Source organism: Pezoporus wallicus, unplaced genomic scaffold (assembly GCF_028554395.1).
Source record: "Pezoporus wallicus isolate ANWC-B61680 ecotype Strahan unplaced genomic scaffold, APGP_CSIRO_Pwel_v1 contig_7819, whole genome shotgun sequence".
NCBI lineage: Eukaryota > Metazoa > Chordata > Aves > Psittaciformes > Psittacidae > Pezoporus > Pezoporus wallicus.
In genome coordinates this window covers 573,501-592,074 of record NW_026642241.1, presented here as the reverse complement: position 1 = coordinate 592,074, position 18,574 = coordinate 573,501, and the positions used below count along the sequence as shown (strand labels likewise).

The 18,574-nt window shown below is 53.7% G+C and overlaps 1 protein-coding gene across 9 annotated transcripts in view; it reads left to right on the top strand.

Moving 5' to 3' along the window:
• Positions 1-18,574, top strand: part of CADM1 (cell adhesion molecule 1) — a 138,688-nt gene that overhangs the window by 13,353 nt on the left and 106,761 nt on the right. For 4 of the 9 annotated variants that reach the window (XM_057428291.1, XM_057428286.1, XM_057428287.1 and 1 more), the window contains exon 1: positions 1,697-1,854. The exons of 1 other annotated variant lie outside the window; for it this stretch is intronic. In XM_057428291.1, the coding sequence (XP_057284274.1) occupies positions 1,734-1,854 (121 nt within the window). In that variant the 5' untranslated portion in view covers positions 1,697-1,733. Of the gene's footprint in view, positions 1-1,696; positions 1,855-18,574 lie in introns of those variants that run through there. 4 more of the 9 variants (XM_057428294.1, XM_057428293.1, XM_057428292.1 and 1 more) reach the window with 1 other exon arrangement.

Here is an 18,574-nt window from a genome sequence, read left to right as displayed (position 1 = left end):
TGTGACAAATAATCCAGGGCTAAGCTTTCAGGACAGAGGAAATCGTTTTCCTCTTGGTATTAAAGTCGATGCATAATGGAAAGCAGGAAGACGTTTCCAGCAGGAACACGGCCAGCTTCAGTGCATCTCGAGTCCCTTTCTGTCTGCTGAACGAGACGGGGGAGGTTAGAGAAGTCATTTCCTAGAGTTCAGGATTTGCAATTTACATTCTCTAATCTCCCGGCCATTTAGCAGCAGATAATTTGTCATGGTTTGTTTTAGCTGTTGTGATATTGATATTTATTATGCAAATTGTATTTCCTACTACTTATTGTTCTGCGCCCTATGAATACTTAAATTATTATAAACCTTTTTAGTTAATGCAGGTTGCCTGTCGGCTGATGGCTGAGCCGCAGTGGGCTGTGTTGTGCGGTGCTGCGCAGAAGGGGTTGACCCAGGGAATCGGGGGAGAAGCAGGATAGTGGGTGCCTGATGCTGCGAAGGAAAACAGAGCTTCTCAGCCAGCCCGTGTTGGGCTCAGGTCCTGCTGGAGAGAGGGCTTTGGTGTCCCAGGCCAAGGGAAGTGCTTTATCCCATACTGGGGGATGCATCTGGCTCAGTTATGGGGTTGTGGTTGATTATGGTGACCTGAAACTCTGCTCTCATGGCACTCATTGAGTGGGATGGAGAGTTGCTGGGCATGGCTATGGAGCAGGAAGGCTTTCCAGCACGCGAGAGGCTCTGTGTTGCAGTGGTGAGGGTCACTGGTGAGTGGGGATGCTCCGAGCCGAGCCCCAGAGCTGCGTTTGGCATTTTCTCAGGCTCTGGTGCCATGAAACCAGCGTGGTTTCATGCTCCGGTGTGTGAAAGCTCTTCCCAACCCCACGCTGTGACTCAGTGCTCGCCCCCGGTGGTTCCTGCCTTTGGGTGACAAAGTCAAGCTGACATCTCGCTGCCTCCGAGCCTAATGAGCAGCGGTGGCAACGGTGGCATCCTCTGCTTTCCCCCACTCATGCTGCTGGTGGAGGCCTTGGTATTCTGGGTGTCGTAGGTTGTGGGAGGACCTGGTCCCTCCCGGCATGGCGGACGGGCACGGAGCGGGTGCTCCGGTCTGCACTGATCAGTGCATGGTCGGTACGTTGGTGGTTTGCTGCCCATCCCCTCGGTTTCAGGATGAAAACCCCGCAGAAAGCCGCAGTTTCACGCGGCCGCTGCTCAGCCCCCGCCGCCGCTGCCGGTGCCCTCCGCCGGGGGGTGTCCGGGCTCCCCCGGAGCCGGGGAAGGCTCAACACCGCCTCCAGCGGCCCGGGATGCTCGGGGGGGGAGCCAAGGACAGCGGCGGGACCGGGACGAGATTGCGGGGTGTGTGTAGGGAGGAGGGCTCCGGGCGGGTGCTCGCGCAGCCCCGCCGCCTCTGTCCCTGTCGGCGGGAGTCGCGATAGGTGGCGGAGCGCAGGGACCGTGGGGGTTTGTTCAGGTGCGGGTTCCATTGTTTGTGGCGCCGTTCGCGGGGCACCGGCTCCCTCCCGCTCCGGGGCTCCCAGCGCCTCCCGCATCCCGGCGCGCCCCGCTCCCAGCGCCGCACTTTGCCCCCGGCCCCTGGCGCGCAGGGCGGGAGGGGGGGGGGGGGGCGGTGGGTGCAGGGGGGGCGTGGCCCGCCGCGGTCCCGCCCCGCGCTGACGCGCACGCATCTCATTACGGTGTCGCGCGGTCGGCGGTGCCGGCGCGCGGGCAGAGCGGAGCCGGTGCCGGACATGGCGGGTCGCGCCCAGCGCAGCGCCGCGGGCCCCGCGCCCGGCCTCCCCCTCCTGCTGCTGCCGCCGCCGCCGCTGTTGCTGCTGCTCCTCGCCGCCGCCGCCGCCCTCATCCGCACAGGTACGGCCCGGCCCGGGGGGCACCGCGGGGCCTGCGGGGAGGGAGCGGGGCGGGCGCGGGGCGCGCTCAGGAACCGCTCGGTCCGCGCTGGCCGCGCCGCTGCCTCCGGGCCGAGCCCCGGCGCGGGCCCCGGGGTCGGCGGCCGCTCACCCGCGCGTGTCGGGGCGGCGCGGGCGGACGGTTGCCATGGAAGCGGCTTCTCCCGCCGCCCCTCGGCTCGTCGGGCGGCCTCGCAATTAAGCGCTAATTACGGTGCGCGTCCCCTCGGTGCGCGGGGTGGGGGGGGTCGGGAGCGGCCGCGCCGCGCGGCGCGGAACCTGTTGGAATCTGAGCGCAACTCGCGGGGCGCTTCCCCGTCCCTCCCGCCTTCCTTCCCTCGCCCGGCAGCGCCGGCGCCGCCCTCCCCGGAGCCCCGGCGGCGACCGCCCCGCTCGGAGGGTTCGGGCGAAGCGGGCGTGAAGCGAACGCCGCGAACGGCGCTCCCCGGGTCGGGCTCCCCCAGCCCGTGAGGTCCTGGGGAGCGCGCCCCGGACCCTCCGCGGCCGCCGAGTGCCCCCGCTCCCGGCCGGTGGCGCTGAGCCGCAGGAGGGACCTGGGCTCGTGGCCGAGGCTCCGGTGGCAGCGTCCCCCCCTTCGCGGCACTTTACATGGGCAGCGTGTCCCTGGGGAGGCACAAGGCTCCCTTCAGTGCCTCCCGCGGCCGGAGCACCGGGCATCGTTTGCCCGGGACGCAGGGGAAGGAACAAGAGGGCCATTGAGTGGGCTGCAGCAGTTCGCTAATGGGAGAAGGGGGGATAAAGGAGCAGGCAGCTTGGCCGAACAAAGAGCTTTATTCACAGCCGTGTCGTACGCGCTCTCCCGGGCTTCCCCGCTGGCCTGTCTGGTGGGATTGGGGCGGGGGAGGTGGGATAAAGCCGGTGTCGTTCTTATCCCGTTCCCTCTCTGCGGGAGATCCGCATCCTCCAGCCGGGGCTTCTGCCCAAGACTGGCTCCGATGATGGAAGCGACTCCTTCCGTGGTCTCGGAAGTGCTGAAGGGTGGCTCTGTTCTCTGAATCCGGCCGTTCCGCAGCCCGGAGCTCCCGTGCAGGGCAACCAGGAGCGATGGATGGATGGATGGACACCAGCCATCGGGATCAGCTCCTTCCACCGCGCGGGGAAGCGCTCGAATCGCTTCGGTGCAGCTCGCTGGCACCTAGCGGCAGACGCCCAGATGTTTACGTAGTTGCTGTGTTCTCCTCCTAGTTTTCCAGGGAGATATTTGGTGGCAAGGTGCTTTCTGGGGAAGTTGCCTTTGCTTTAGCTCGATGTGTCTTCAGTTTCCCACGGGCTCGACCTGGAGACCTGCTGCTGCGAGATGCCCCAATAAAAACAAAAGCCCTGTTGCAAGACAGCCACCTCCGTGCTTTGTTTTGCTGCCTGACCCTATTAATGCCTCGCCTCCCATTCCGAATCCTTTCCTAAGAGCAGTTTTAACTCCGGGCTGGTGCCTGCAACGGCCACCTAGCTAACGGCACGGCAGCACGGCACGGAGCAGCGCGGCAGCTTGAGAGGAACAAAAGCAGGGCTGGACACCACTGCAGATGGCTGCGCCCGACTGTGCCCGGGCTTTTTCAGTGGTGAATTGGGATCGTGATGCTCCCAGGGGAAGATGCCTCTCCTGTGCTCGTGGTGCTCCGCTGTGGATCACAGGATAAAATCCTGGAGCTCCTGCTTTACCGCCGTGCAGACAGAGCTGCCTTTGCGCCGAGGAGCTCGACGTCGTGTTGTTGTTTTTAATCCCCCCGTTTCAAAGCTGTGATTTGTGAGCTCTGGTGGGCTCGGAAGACAAAATGAGCGCTGTGGCAGTCACGCCTGGCGCTGATTGCAGCGCTGTCACTGCGTCTCCTGTATGGGCTCTACCTGAGGCACAACAGTGCTAATGCCGGATCACCACCGCGAGGTCCGGAGCGGGTCATGGTGGCTTTGCCACCCGTGTTCGCTGCCAATGGCAACAGGCAGCGCTTGGACTCAGCTTAAGCTAAGCCGGTAACTCAGCGTGGATCTCTGCCTTTTCATGGCGCTTTTCTATCTGGTCTCCGTGCTTTACAGTTAATTAAACTTCACAACGCTTCTGCAAAGGAGGGAGAGGGCTGAGGAGCGATTTCAGCTACTACGGAGAGGCGGGTGGAACGCAGCATCCTCCTGATGGTGCGGAGCAGCAGCGCAGGCACTCCAGAAACAACAACTTCTCAGCCAAGGCCACGGGAGGCGTTGGGAGGCGGCACCGGCACCGTGCTGCAGCCCAGCCATGGCACAGGCTCTGCATCCACCGACATCACCCCAGCCCTGTGCCCGGACTAGGACCCCCTTGGAGGCAGGGAGGGCTCCTGCTGCAGCTGTGTCCTGCCAGGCTCCTTTGAAACACAGAGCAGTTTCCTTTGTGTGCCCGGTTCCTGGCGTGCCGAGCTCCGGTGTTGACACACACGGCTGCGTTCTGCCTGCACCGCAGCGCCGAAGGAGCGCAGCGAGGCAGGGGCTGGTGAATACAGGGATCCATCTGGGTTGCAGCTTGGACTCATTTGTCTTGCATGTAGGTAGTTGAGCTCAGGTTTATGAGCGTGACAATCTGGCTGGGAAACCACTGCCAAGGAGGCTCCCGGGGACGGGATGACTGGGAGACAGCTCTGCACGGAGCCGGGGTGGTTGCCAGCCCTTTTGGCTCGGTGGCCGCCCTCGATGCTTGCTGACTGTGGGCTGTTCCTCTGCTGTGTGTCTGGCAGAGGGGGCTCTGTGCGGGGGGCCAGGAAGAGCTGAGCTCCTCAGGGACCCCGGGTTTATCAGCGGCTGCTTGCTGTTCTCTTTGTTTGCCTTTCCCAGTGTGTAAATACAGGCGGGTTCGTAACCAAACAGCTCTGGCTCCGTCACCCCGGTGGCTTGGCATGCTGTCCTCCGGCCAGGCTGGGACTAAAGGTGGGTGCCTTCAGTTGGCCGTGGTCTCTGCCCTATTGCTAGACTGAAAATGGGTCAGGTCTTTAACCCTGCATCTCCCCGAGGCCATCGGAATGAAACATTTCGTTCAGCCTGGATGTGCCCTCTGTTTAAATGGACCATTAAATGCTCCCAAGGATGCGTTTGCTAAAAAAAAAACCTTTCTCATACTGCACATAAGCAGATTTTTCTGGATGCTTCTGTGTAATGCCTGTTTTCCCAGGGATTATTGTCACACTTCTCAAAGGGGTTTTGCCAACCTGTTCCTCTTGTGGTTTCCGGCAGCACCTGGCAGTACTTCTGTCTGGAATGCAGGGGCTCCCTTCTGTATCCAAAGTTAAGCAGCGTTCTGTGGTGCAGGGAGATGGGATTTTAGCAGGCTCCAGGGGCTGTGAGCATGGCGCGGGCGGGAAGCCTGCAGCATTCACTGGAGCTGGAATTCGGCCAGTAAGTAAATACTTATGCAGTGGTTGAAGAGCACAGGCAAAGCTGGACACGCAGCCGGTATCTCTGCTGAGAAACTGGATGCTACGTGGTAAAAACCAGCCCAACACAAACTGAGAGTCGTGTCTGCTTCTGTGGGGAGCATCGTGTGCTGTTCCCTGTGGTGCAAACCCACCAGCGCTAAATAAAGAGGCTCTGCTTGGAGACGGGCAATGGGGGAGAGACCCGAGGTGGGATGGTGTAATTACTGGTGGTGTGTTCGTGTTTAGGCTGCTCAGATCAGCTGCTTTGCTGGGCTGTAATTGCGTGCTGAGCTCGCAGCTGCTGCTGTGGTGAATGGGGAGCCCCACCACAGAACACTTTGAAGGTTGGCCAGTGTGGGGTGGGATGCTGCGGCGTGCCCGGCGTCGAGGGAGCGTGCTGCTGGGATAGGGGATGTTTGCCCCTGTGGCTGGTCTTTGTGAAGGGGAATGCCACGAGGCTTCAGTCAAAGCTCTGGTACTTGAACCCAAGCCGTTGATTGGGGCGCGTGGTGGTGCACGGTGGCCGTGCCGAGACGAGCTGGCGTTTGTGGCCAAGCCACTGGCTGCATTTAGATACTGCAGCTTCTAATCTGCAAGGGCAGGAGGAGCCCCAGCTGGAGGGGTGTGGGTCAGGCAAGCTCCTGCAAGGACCCTGGTTTCTCTCGGCTTTTTTCCCTATAATAACAGTTCTCCTCCTCCCTGGTGTATTTGCTGCCTGTTGAACTTGTCGGTTTTGCTGCCCTGTGGCACATCAGGTTCTTGCCTTAAGTCTTGTGGCACTGGATTAGGTGCTTAGGGAGCCCCCCCACCTCGCTGCATGTGGTCAGTGGCTTTCTTGTTCTATTTAAGAACTTTCCTTGGCCTGCACACCTAGTTATTTTCAATCAGTGACATTGCTTGGTGGGGCTGGACCAGTGTGCTGGTTTCACCTATGGGTTGGTTTTAATCTGTTGTGATCTGAGGTTTAAGAACTTGGGTATTAAAAACATTCTGACTGTACTGAACTCTCAAGGTGATTCTTATCAGGAGACTTGAGTCCCCATTAAGATGCCAGTATAAAGGATCAAAGTGATGCTTAAGCATATCTCTACTCAGAAACAGAACTTTTGCAGGCTGTGGCTTAACTGAGACATCTCTTTCGTTTTGATCTTTGGGCTGGGTTTTGTCCCTGGAATGGCTGGCACCTTCTCGGTGTTGTCCACTTGGCAATGGTCGCATGTGATAGCTGCTGTGTTCTGGCAGGTTTTTGATGGGTTTGAGTTGGTGTTTTCACCTCTAAATACTGAAGAGAAAATGGGCTCTTAGCAGTGCGTGACAGTGGGCACTTTCTCAAACCCAGGGCTATGTCTGACGGTGGGCAATGGTTTTGTTGGAACCTCACTGCCTCTGCCAGGGCCGGCTGTGCAGCTTGCCCTGAGCACAGACGTTGCTGGCTCGCTCCTTCACTAGGAGGGCAGAACGGTGGCACTTGTGTGATGTTCTCAGGGGTCCTTGGCTAAGCAGTGGGAGCAATGGGGGACGACGAGGAGCAGGGGAATGTGAGCGAAGCTGTGGGAGCCAAGGATGCCTGCAGGGACGGCATCGCCTCCAAAAGTTGTCCTTGGGCTTGACAAGTGTTGGGTATATAAAGCCCTGGGTTCAGGTTACAGCAGCACATGAATCTCTGGTCTCGTTGTGTCCTTTTTTAGCAGCATTAGTAAGTGCTTGACTGTGATTTATAATCTCTTCAAAGGTCTGCTTGCAGAATGGAAATGTGATTGTGTTCCCTAAGCCAGCGGTGGGTCTCTGGGTGGGCTCTGGCAGTGGTGGATGCCCCTCACAAAGTTGTGCTTCGGTGCTCATCCAGACCACCTCGGCTCTCTACAGCTTGGACCTGAGATACCTCAAAGGCTGATGTGGAAGCACTCCTTTTTGGTAGAGCAGTAATGCTGTGCATCCCATGAGCTTCTCCCAGAGAGCATGAGACCAAGCTGGGACTTGGCAGGCTGCAGCAAGAGAGGTCCAAGAGCAGCCACTTCATTCTAGCCCTTTGCAGTGCATATCCCTTCTCCAAAGTGTGACAGGCAAGAAAGAAATATGAGGCAGCGCAGTGACATTCCCCTGCTCCCCCCGTGCAGTAATAGAAATACGAGTCTGAGTCTGCAGCATCAAAAGAGAGATCAGAGTAATCGGATCAAGCATGAGAAACTGCTTGTTGCCGCTTTTCTGTTTTTAAATGAGGCTGCCTGGCAGCTTCCCTCACAGAGCACTCTTAAATATTAGGGATGTTAAGCTCTGGAGCTGGGGTTGCAGCAAAGTAGGGCTCTGCTGAAACTGGGCTAGGAAGAAAACTTCCTTTGGCAGCTGAGCGTTAACGTGTAGCCTCCGGGCTAATGCTCAAAGCTGAAGGAGCCTTGTGCCCTCCCAGCCCTTGTTCTGTATCTGAGCAGTGGGATGCTCATCCTTAACTCTGCTTGCAAGGAGCATGCTCTCACCTTGTGTGTTTTATCTCTGCAATGCTTCTCTGGGATGCTGATGCTTCGGTGACCTAGAGAAGGCACCGGGGCTTCTTGAAAGCTGTTCCCTTCCCTGCTGCCCCGGCATGGAATGGGATTGCTCTGGGGCAACGGCTGCCTTTGGTCCATTGAAGGTGTTGAGACTGTATGGCTGCAGGGAGAGCTGCTGGCTGTGGTTCATGGCTGGGCTGCAGAGACTTCTCCTCTTCACATGGCTTGTCTCCATGCTGGCTGGAGACCCCACCTGGGCATCACCCCAGTCCTGTGCGGTTGCTCTGTGGTGTTAGAACAGCCACCTCCCTACACGGTTGTGAAGCTTTAGTGCCTTTGGTTGCACAGTGGTGTTTGCTCAGGCATTTGGCGTGGATTAGCTCACTTGGCTGAGGTTTGTAGGAGAATGGAAGTACCCATTTCTTTGTTCTCCTCAAGCAGAAAGCGATGCTGGATGCCGTGGTGAGATGCCTTGTGCTCAGGGAGGAATTTTGGCTTCTGGGGGGGACCGTTGTGCTCAGGACTGCTCTGAAAGGTGCTCACGGTGTCTTTTGCATCGTTGTTTCAGGAGAGGGGTTTGTTAGTGTTAGGACAGTGATGCAGTTGGACAAGCCCAGGCTGCTCAAGCATACAGGACAAACACAAGCCCTGTATTGCTCCGTGGAGGCAGGCTATGAGGTCGGGCAGATAATTCTGATTGTCTTTTTTGCAATGAAGACCTGAAATGTTTGCATTTAGAGAGCTGTACCTGTGGCCTGGTTTGGTGTGGATTTGCATTTGAAGCTGTTTTGCTTGAAAACATGACTTGAGGTGTCTGTACTCCTACCACTTGCCTTGTTGATGCCATTATTCACCTTGGCTGATGTGGAGGTAGGTCATGCTATTAGCAGCTCAGCAGGAGCAGGGAGGCTCCGCAGGGCTGCCCCTCCTGCTTTGCCTGCTCTGTGTAAAGGAAGCTGCTCTTTTGAGCTGACTCGAGGGGAGGCACTGCCATGCGCCGCATGGGTTCTATTTAACAAGCAGGTGTTGCTGCCTTGCTTTAGGTGTGAGTGCCTCTTTAAAGACATTCCTGCCTGGATCGCTCTTCCTGCCTGACTCAGGGAAGGCTTTTGGAGAACTTGATGTTGCTTGATGCCAAGATCCGGAGCAGCGCCGGCTTTGTTATCACTGGCTGCCGGTGACTGGGCTTTGCGGCGCTGGCTGAAAGCTGGTTGACAAACCCCAGACTCGTGAGTGCTTGTCACGGAGCGAGCGTCAGCCTGGTCCAGCGGCTCAGGAGCGCTGTTGGGAGCCAGCCTGCTTGCTCGCGATGGGCACAGCAGGAGTTGGAAGCCCTGCTTGCCACGTGAAGCGCTCTGGTGGTGCCGGGCAGAATCTAGGTCGGCCTCACAGCGGCTCCAGCTCCCAGGCACAGTCGTGTTCTTGCCACCCTGGTTTATTCCGTGCTGCACAGAGCCCGGCGGAGCTCTGCACGGTTCCTTTGCACGTGCTGCCCGATGGGGGCTCGGGTTGAGCGGATGTGTGGAGGGTGCTGTTTTCCACAGCAGCTCATCCAGCCGCTGTTCCCTGTGATATTCACTTTCAGGCTGCAGCACAGGATGCCCGTCCTCAGTGCCTGCTGGTGGGTGAAGGGGAAGGTAGATCCCAGCCTGGTTGGTCAGGTTCCTCTCCCTTGCGATGCCTGCACAGACTCCTGGTAGGGATGAGGCAGGACCCATGGAACGTGCTCCTGCTTCTTGCCTGCGATCGCCGCTGGAGTGTGTGTGTATGCATGGGCGATTCTCGTCGGTGTGTAAAACCTGAGTGCAATTTCTCCTTTGTGACTTCACTTCTCGCTTCTGACCTCCATTTTCCAGCAGTTTACAGGCTGCTCAAAATGAAGACCTGTGCTGTGTCGTTAAGAGACCGTATCTGTGGGGTCACTGTACGTGGCCGCTTTTCCTGCCGTATTATTGCAGTTAAGGACCGTTTTCCCTCCTCGTTGCTCAGCTTCTGGTCTGCAGGTGGCTCTGACAGAGACATTGCTCATTAACCTGGTAGGCAGAGCTCCTGAGAGGGACTCCCACGCCGAGGTGTTTGAGCTCCATCCACATTAACAGCTTCTTGTTCGATTTAAAGGTCTTCTGCTCTTAATCGTTCCATAGAATCTTTAGCAAAAGGTCCACGTTTAATCAACTCTCCCCGAATCCATAACTGGCAGGAATCGCTGCTGCGGCATGTGCAGTGCAGTGGCGTCTTCTCTCGGGAAGAGCACAAATTAAAGCGGGATAGAGAGGAGATTAACACTGCTCCCTTTGGACATCTTCAGGGAAAAGGGGGAGAAGCTTGTAGGCAAGAAATGAAGAAAATGCTTGGAGGCAAATCCCTTATTGCTATCTAAGACTATATAGAGCCTCGTAAACAGAGGGTTTATAGCAAAACCGGTGGTGGAGCTCTTAAATCACTCCGGAGAATTTCAGATGCGCTGTTACAGGATGACTGTCCCCTCCAGGCTCTCTGGTAAACTGGATCTCAAACGATAACCCAACGTGATGTATGTAGAATGCAGCTCCGGAAGGTGCCTGTGGATTGTCAGCTAAAGCTGTCATCTTTTCCGGGAGGGATGTTGAAGTTGGCTAGCGCTGTTGATCTCATTCCTGCCTGAGATGGGGCAGGGTGCCTTTAGTGAGAGCTCTCCTGAAGTAAGATTTTGGTCTTTGCTATAGAATGGCTTTTTCTTTCATTCTTTGCCAGGACAAACACCTCATGGGCTCGCCGCTGTACTGACAACCCACCACCCGTATACCATGCCCCCAGTCTATTTGATGTGACTCTGCCTTGGTTTGCTGTGATGGACAGGGCTGCTCTGGGTGATAACAGGGGCTGGGGCTCACTGTGTTGCAGGTACCTTGCTCTGCCATCCTCTCTCCAATGTTGTGTATAAATCCCATCCTCATGCAGGGAGTAGCTTGAATTATCCCATGGTAAATAAATAAGGATTAGTAAGCTATTTTAAGGCTGGGCATCTGGCTCTTCCTCTGGAGAGCCCAGTAGACTGCCTGATGGAGTGGGCGTCTGCCGCTCGTAGGGATGAGAGGATTTCACACCGGAATTAATGGGGACATGGGTGGGTGTGCACAGACGAGGGGGACGGTGGTGAGAAAGAGTGTGGATTGTTCCTGCTTCTCCTGGGTTTCACTGCCCAAAGAATGATCGTTGCACTGCAGAACGTCACTGAATTCACTGGGGAAGGCTTTGGAAAAGCAGCTCCTCTTTGCCATAGATAAAGCGTCTTTAAGAAATCCGTGTCCATAAAAGATGCAGTCCCATCCAATGTGGAGGTTTTAATAACGTGGTGTTTTTGTTGTGGCAAAAAATGAGATTCCTCCCAGAATAACTTTTCCTTTATGAAGGTCTCGGAAATTGCTCGCTAAACCTCTGGAGAAGTTGCATTTGAATGAACCAGCTAGAGAGTAATTTTTGTCACTTTAATAAGCATAATAAAGCGGAATGTCTTAGGGGGTGAAAAGCGCCTCTGAAATTGGTATCTTTTCATTTTAAATTGGTTCCTGGGATTTATGAGGGATTCAAAGGCAGATGGAGAGCGGAGTGCTCCGGATAGGTATTGAAGCAACTTGTCCTCCTTGTTCTGGGGAATACATGGATCCTGCAGAAGAGAAGCTGTGCTCTGAGGAGCTCTTGTGCCTGGGTTATGGCTGCTGTGGACCGCGGCAGGGAGCCCTGGTTTCCTGTTGCCTTCAGCAGTTTCGGAGGACCACTGGTTCTTGTTCCTTGCTGTAGGTGCTTTTGTATGCTCAGTCTCCTCCTGGAGTGGCTTTTTTCAGCCTTCGTTTGTCCGGATTATCAGCATGCAGGGGAGAGCTGACTTGTATTTACATGATTTAGTTGTAAATATGGTAAGTGTTGATAGATATTGTTGTCATAAGTGCTTACAGCTACTGGACTGATTACTGAATTTCTTATGTGAAAGTCTGCACAAGCTCTGCATACCAGCAGCTTCCCGAGGGAAGCGCGTGCGACGAGCCTGTGGTTTCCATGTGGAAATGAAGCCCGAGATGTGGCTGGAGTGGGGGAATTTATTACATGGGGGAAGCGTGGCCGGGTGTTGTGCGGTGCAGCTGGGGTTCTGAGCCCCTAACAGAGGAAAACCACAAGGTTCCTGTGTTCTGTGGGAGCAGATCCCACTCTGGAGTAGGGTGATTTGGGACGATGCATATAGGAAACATCTGTGAGGTTGTACGTGGGGGCTTGGGGTGAGTCACGTTGATTGGGGTCACTGGGGTTGAAGCACCTAAGGCATTATTTACTGGTAGCTTCTTAATTGCCTAACTGCTCTGCCTGAGCTGCCGTTGTTGAAGAGTATCAATCTGCAGGATGCTTTACGGACCTACCTGCATCCCTTAAGTTTCAAAGGAATATTTCTGGGAAACATCTCTCCGAATGCAAAAAGCTGGGATTTGGCAAAATCCTCCCCAGGGGTGTGGATTGCAGAGGGCTCTCTGCAGCCTTAAGGCAGGACTTTATGTTTCCAGCAATCCTTGCTTCTTGAGCATTCCACCAATGGAAGCAAAGATGTGGGGGGTCTAATTTGACGTTTTGAGGTCACGTAAGGTGGGAATGGTTGTGATGTTAAAGAATACAGGGGGAGGAGAAGCAGGTTGTGTGCAGTGCAGAGGGAAGGCATAGACGTGACTGACTGTGCAGCAGCGTGGAATTCCCATGGCCTGGAATTGTCAGAGTTTGTAATTGGCAAGGCAGTGGGTGGAGATGCAGCCGGTCCCTAGCTGCCTAGCTAGGGATGCTGGATGTAGGGCATGAAGTCCTTCCCTGCTCCAGTGCGCTTTTCCATGCCATGCTAACATTTAAAGTCCTGTGTGTCTCGCTGTGGCTTGGGCTGGGCGGGAAAACCTGGAGCTGCATCCCAGTTCTCCCACACTGTTTTGTCTTAGCAGCGCTGTATGTGCGAAATGGGAAGCAGCGCTTCCTGCCCGCTGCCTGGTGGATGTGGTCCTGGGTTTAGAGCTGCCTCCTCCGGAGCACAGATGAGTTGGAAGGAGCATCCATTCCCTCGCAGTCAAAGCCTGCCCCCTCGGTGGGAGATGGAGCGGCTTGGCTGTGTTTGAGCACGGTTTGGCAGTTTGTTTCCTTGCAGCCCCTCAATCCAGGACTGCTTTGCCTTAAGGGGGGAAAAGCAGAAAAAAAATCTCCTCTCCTGGGGTTGGGAGAATAGGAACCCTGGTACTTAGTATGGGCAGTGTGAGCTCTGCGGAGTCACACATCCAGATGGATTACATGAGGAACTTGACATCTTGTTTAAAAACAAATCATTCATTATGTAGCAATGAATAATCAAGCATTACAGTTTCATCTCTGGAGGTTCCTTTTTTTGGTTGGAATTTTGATAGTTCAGTAATTAAAAGCTGAAAGCTATTACACTGTCTACATGTTGATCAATTGGTAATTAAAAAGTTGATGATAGATATGGTATTTCATGGGACTGGTTTGTTACGATCGGATTTCCTTAGTGTGTTTTGAAAATTGTCATTTAACTTGGCACTTCAGGATTTTTCAATATTCATGGACTATTTGACTGGAATTTTATAAATGCCTTTCCATTATCACGATTTGCATACAGCAATTTAAAGTCACGGCATCCTTTAGGTTGGAAAAGACTGTTCAGATCATCAGCAGCACTGCTGTGTCCACCACTAAACCATGTCCCTGCGTACCTCTGCTCCAGCACTTCAATGTCTTTCTTGGAGTGAGGGGACCAAAACTGGGTTTGAGGTACAGCCTCACCAGCGCCCAATACGGGGGGACAGTCACTGCCATTGACCTTATAAGAGCCATTCAGCTTCTGAGTCTGTACCTGATGTCAAGTTACTAACTGGGACAGAAGGGACTCTGGGGCTGCTGTCTTGACTCAACCACCTGCATTTCCCTGCAGCGATGGTTCCTCAGGCTGGGGGTAGGTTGGGTCATTGCACGAGCATCATGGCCCAGGCACAGCCCTGATGCTGTGCCCTCTGCAAGGTGTTCTGTCAAGTGCATGGGTAGGATTCTTAAGGGATTTGGGAATCGTAAGTGGAAGAACTATCAAAATAAATGTGATTTACATTGGAGAATGTTGTGCAGCGGATTAGCAAAGGGACAGGCAGGAGTGGTGAGGCCCGTGGTTGGAAAGCAGAGTGCTGCGTGGCAGTACCAGAGCAGTGAGCCGCATGGGGCACCTTGCCCTGCCTTAGCGCCTCCTGCTCTCAGAGCTTTGGCTGCTCTGCCCGTGAGTATTTGAGAAGCCTGTGGGTGCCGAGCCCCTTGCAGTGAGGGAAGGTTGGAGACAGGTTTGATAATACAATCAGGGAGGAAGCAGTGCAAAGTGAAGGAAAACTGTGTTGGTAATGGCCTCTGTGATGGAAGATTCATTGCTTCAGGAGTCTAATCTGAGACCAAAATGAAGCCCCAACCTGACACTCTGCCGAGCATAATGCAAGATTTACTGCTCTGCCACACTCCTGAGATTAAAACCATAACAAACAGCCACCCTCCCACCCGCCCTTCCTTCGCTTGAGGAACTTGGGGGAAACCAAGGTTTTTCTCCTTGCGAGACAAAGAAATGAAGAACTGGTTTTGCTGTGTATTTGTAAAGGCGAGCAGTGGCCTCCTTTCCTTCTGCTGCCCAGGTTGCTGGTGAGGCTGGGCTGCTTGGGGTGGCTCTGGTAGTGGTGGGGTGTGATGCTGTGCATGGGAGCATCCTCGCCCCACCGGGGCCATGGCTTTCCCTGCGTTGGGTGAGCTCACCTGCAGCTTGCTGGGTTAGAAATGCTTCTAGAGCAGTCCTTGGTGGGGCTGGCACTGAGCCCTACCTGAGCTGCAGCCCTGGCACCCGTTCCCTGGGTTTGGCTTGGAAGCAGAGAGCTGTTGGAGATCACTGCCAGCCTGATCTAGTGGAAAATACCTTCCCATCGCTTCATCTGCCGGCCTCCAGTGAGGCTGGAAGGGGAGGCCAGGCTTCCTGAAGTGGGCACCTGAGAGGACACCTCTTTCAGGTTGTGGCCTCTCCTTCAGGATGCTGCATCTTCAGCACCAGGTTGCTTCCAAGGAGCCAGGAGGTAAAAGCCCCAACGTTGGGCCCCTCAGAAGGGTGAACACCTTCCCTGCTCTCGCCTCTGACTCCTGGGATGTCCTCCTGTGCTCCAGGACAGAGTGTTCTGCTCCCTCCTGATGCAATAAATGCCTGGAATTGCTTCACCCACTCCTCTGGGACACGGGCAGTGTTTGAAATGGCTGATTCCTGCAGGAGATGAAGACGTGACATCGGTGTCAATGCCAGCGCCTTGGACGTGTTCTGGAGAGCCTTTGGTTTAAAAAGCGCTCTGTCCTTGGACACTTGTTGCTTCTGACAGCTGGTTCCAGTAATTTGTTTTTATAGGGCAGTTTGTAGCAAATGAATGACACATTGAATATTTTCCCGAGATTTTAGATGATCTAAAGAATACTTTCTGCTTTACTAATTGGTAGATAATGCTGAATACATTGATGTTGACATGGGCAAATGGGTTTAAAATGATTCTGAAGTGAGCCTCATTAAAAGATGCTCTAATTCAGTCAACAGGAAGCATCAACTAACATGGCCATGCGCGTGTTCTCTGACCAGATTGCGGCAGCACTGGGGTTGGTGCAGGTCTGTGTTAGTTACAGGCCAGCGCATGGCTGCCTGGGGCTGTTGGGGAGTTATGTTATGTTGTAGATGGCAAATTCTATCAGTTGCATTCGTTAGGAGTCAGTGAGTGTGAAAGCTGAGTAATTGGTGATCTTACACGGCTCCTTGTGGCCTGTGAGCCATCCTCAAGCAGGCGAGGGTGGGGAGGCCTCTCTTCATCAGTTTTTCACTTTAAAGCACTCAAGAGCAATAAAACCAGCTGTAGCAGTAGATAACTGGGCAGTGTGCTCAGGTTGAGAGGATCCCAAGGTGAGCTTCTTGAAGTTCTGGAGGCAGGCCGTGATTTCAGATGGTTTCCCCAAAAGCTGTTTGTTTGCTGTATTGCGGAGGGGAGATGTGGGCTGGCTGTGGGTGTCCGTGGCAGCTCTGGAGGTGAAACCCCGTGTTTCACAAAGCTGGGCGTGCTGCCTTGCACACTGTGGTGTGATCTTATCTGGAGTGCTGGGAAGAGCAAGCAGAAGTGCTGTATGAGGGCCAGCCAGTGTGTGTTTCTTTTGCTGTGATGCGTAAGGCTTTTGTTGGCAAAGGTGATCGGATCTGAAGATCCTGATGAGCAGTGACAGTCCAAAAGCATCCTGGTTTTAATGCTAAGGAAGCAGATGGATTTTGTTGTCTGCTCAGGTTTGCAGTAAATCACTGTAGCGCCTTGTGCTCCAGGTCCCATTTGTTGTAGATAGGGGGAGATTTTTTACTCGCCCAGATTGGGATCTGCCCTTTTTGGGCCTTCCATCAATAAAATGCACTTCTCCCTTTCTCTGCATATCTATGAAGGATGTTGCTGAGATGTTTTGCAAGGAGCATCTGAAGTTTTGAATTCGTAAAACTGGATTTGCTTAAATCTCTTGTTTTCATTTCCTCAAGATAAATGGGGAAATTGGTGCATGTGGAGCTCTGGCCCAGCCTTAACCCTTTTCTCTTTCAGGGAAAACAAGCTTCTTTAAAGCTTAGGAAATAAGGGAAAGAACGCTTTGGAGACATGACTAACATACCAAATATGTGCTGTATTGCATAAACCTATTATGGGTGTAATGTAATGCTCCCTCTAAAGAGATTCATGGCCGTTGGGGGGAGTGAGGAGCAGTGCTTTTCAGTAAATTGTGGCTGGATGAATGTGTTTTTAAAGTAAAGCAGAGACACTTACATGTCTCTCCCAGCATCACTGTGCTGCTCTGCTGTTGCGTCCCTCTGCTTGCAGCGCCTGGACTGCATAGGAAGCACAGTGCTCACTGGAACGAGGCTAATGGGCCGCATACTTGACTTTGCTAATTGGCTCAGTGTAAAGGAAAAGGTTGTCTGTGCCTTGGTCAGCAGTATTTCAGTCTCAGGGGTGGAGAGCAATGCGCTGCGGGTGACTCGAGAAATCACAGTCCCCTTCACAAGTGCAGGATGCGTGTAGGAGCCTCACTTACTCTGTGTGTGTGTCAGCTGCGGGCTTTCCAACCACGCTTAAAGCACTGTGGCGTCCAAAATAAGCTCCTGTGCTCCCTGGGCAGCCTCTGTTACTGCATTTCCAAAGCCTGGGGTTCGCATCTAATGTCTTTAGAGTGTTTGCTGGGCAGTTGCACACCGGGAAGGCAGCGTGCTCAGGATCACGGCTGGGATCATGCTGGCAGAGCTGCCGATTGCTTTCCAGACCTTCTTGGTACTGGTGGGATAAACACTGGCAGTCTTTGCTTCTGTCCCCAGTCTGGCCTCCTGTTTTCTGGATAGTTGTGTGTGGTGATGATTTCTGCACCATGTGCATTGAACAGGGCCTGAAATGCTCAAAAGTGAAGAGATTCCTGAAAAAACCCTCAACGCCCCTCAGGAGAACAGGTTTTGCCTTTCCCCTGTTATCATGGGGCTGGATTTTCATTAATGTCTAAAATTAATAAACAGTAGCGTTACCCATTTAGTGTATAATCCCTTCTGCAGATTATGTGTAGCCATAATCAAGGGATGCTTAATGTATTGCATTACCTGGGATATTTGGGGATATTTTTATTAGGTTCAAAGTAATCTGCAAGATCTGATATGAAGAGACACAAAAGGTTAGTTGAAAGCAGACAAGAACCGAATCATTGAATTGAGCAGGAACTGTGTTGTGCAGGCTGTAATGCTCCTTTCTATTCATTACTGCAATTATAATTATGGAACCCAAAGTATTTAATTGGCCTCGCAGACTCTTCACACTGAATAGATTGCATTGTTACCATTAAAAAAAAGAAGATCCTCTTATGCATTGCAAATACACGTACGTGTTGCTCTCTGGTTCTCAAGAGGTTTCTTTGTTTATGTGATGAGCGATTAGCTGAATTACGGATCTTTCCGATGTTGTGTCAAACTAAAATCAAATGGAAGGAGAATTCTTCCCATGCATCAGATGAAGTTGGGCAGAAGCTCCAAAAATAATGGCCTCAGGCATTAAAACCACCAAAACCAGCATAGTTGGGGCTATTAAAGGAGTTTTCCAAAGTCTCTCGGGTGAAGTCAGAACTTGGAGCTGACCGCCCTGATTCCTGGGCTCAGCACGGCCGAGTATGAGCTTGCACCCGCTGGTCCCCATCAGTATCGTGCCAACCAACACATGCACTAGAGGTTCAGACACCTCTAGAGATTCTCATCCTGGGCAGGGCTGGTTGACACAGCCGTTTGTGGAACCCTTGGGGCTGTCTTCTTCTCCCTCTCCTGCCTAACGCCCTGCCCAGTATCAGTGTTCCGTGATGCTCTGGGTTAACGTGGTGCTGCCCATTGGCTGGGGACCCTGCTGCGCAAGGTGCCTTCTCCTTACCTGGATCAGCTCAAGTCATTGTGCTTTACCCAGCTTTGCTCCTTGTGTATTGTGTGTGAGACGGGCAGGTTTAATTACAAAGCAGTAATTCCATCAGCAAGGCTCTAGTGAGCCCTTCCAGCGCAGGGAAAGCCTGTTTGTTCCCATTAACAGCGGGAAGGTGTGGGAAGGTTTGTTTTTCCACCCTTATGGCGGCATCCCCCTTTGCCTCTCGGGCAGTATTCATTGTCCTTTCCTGACCTTTCCGTGTTTCCACAAATGGAAGGGCCATGGGTCCCGATGTACCCAGATCATAACTTCCCATTTAA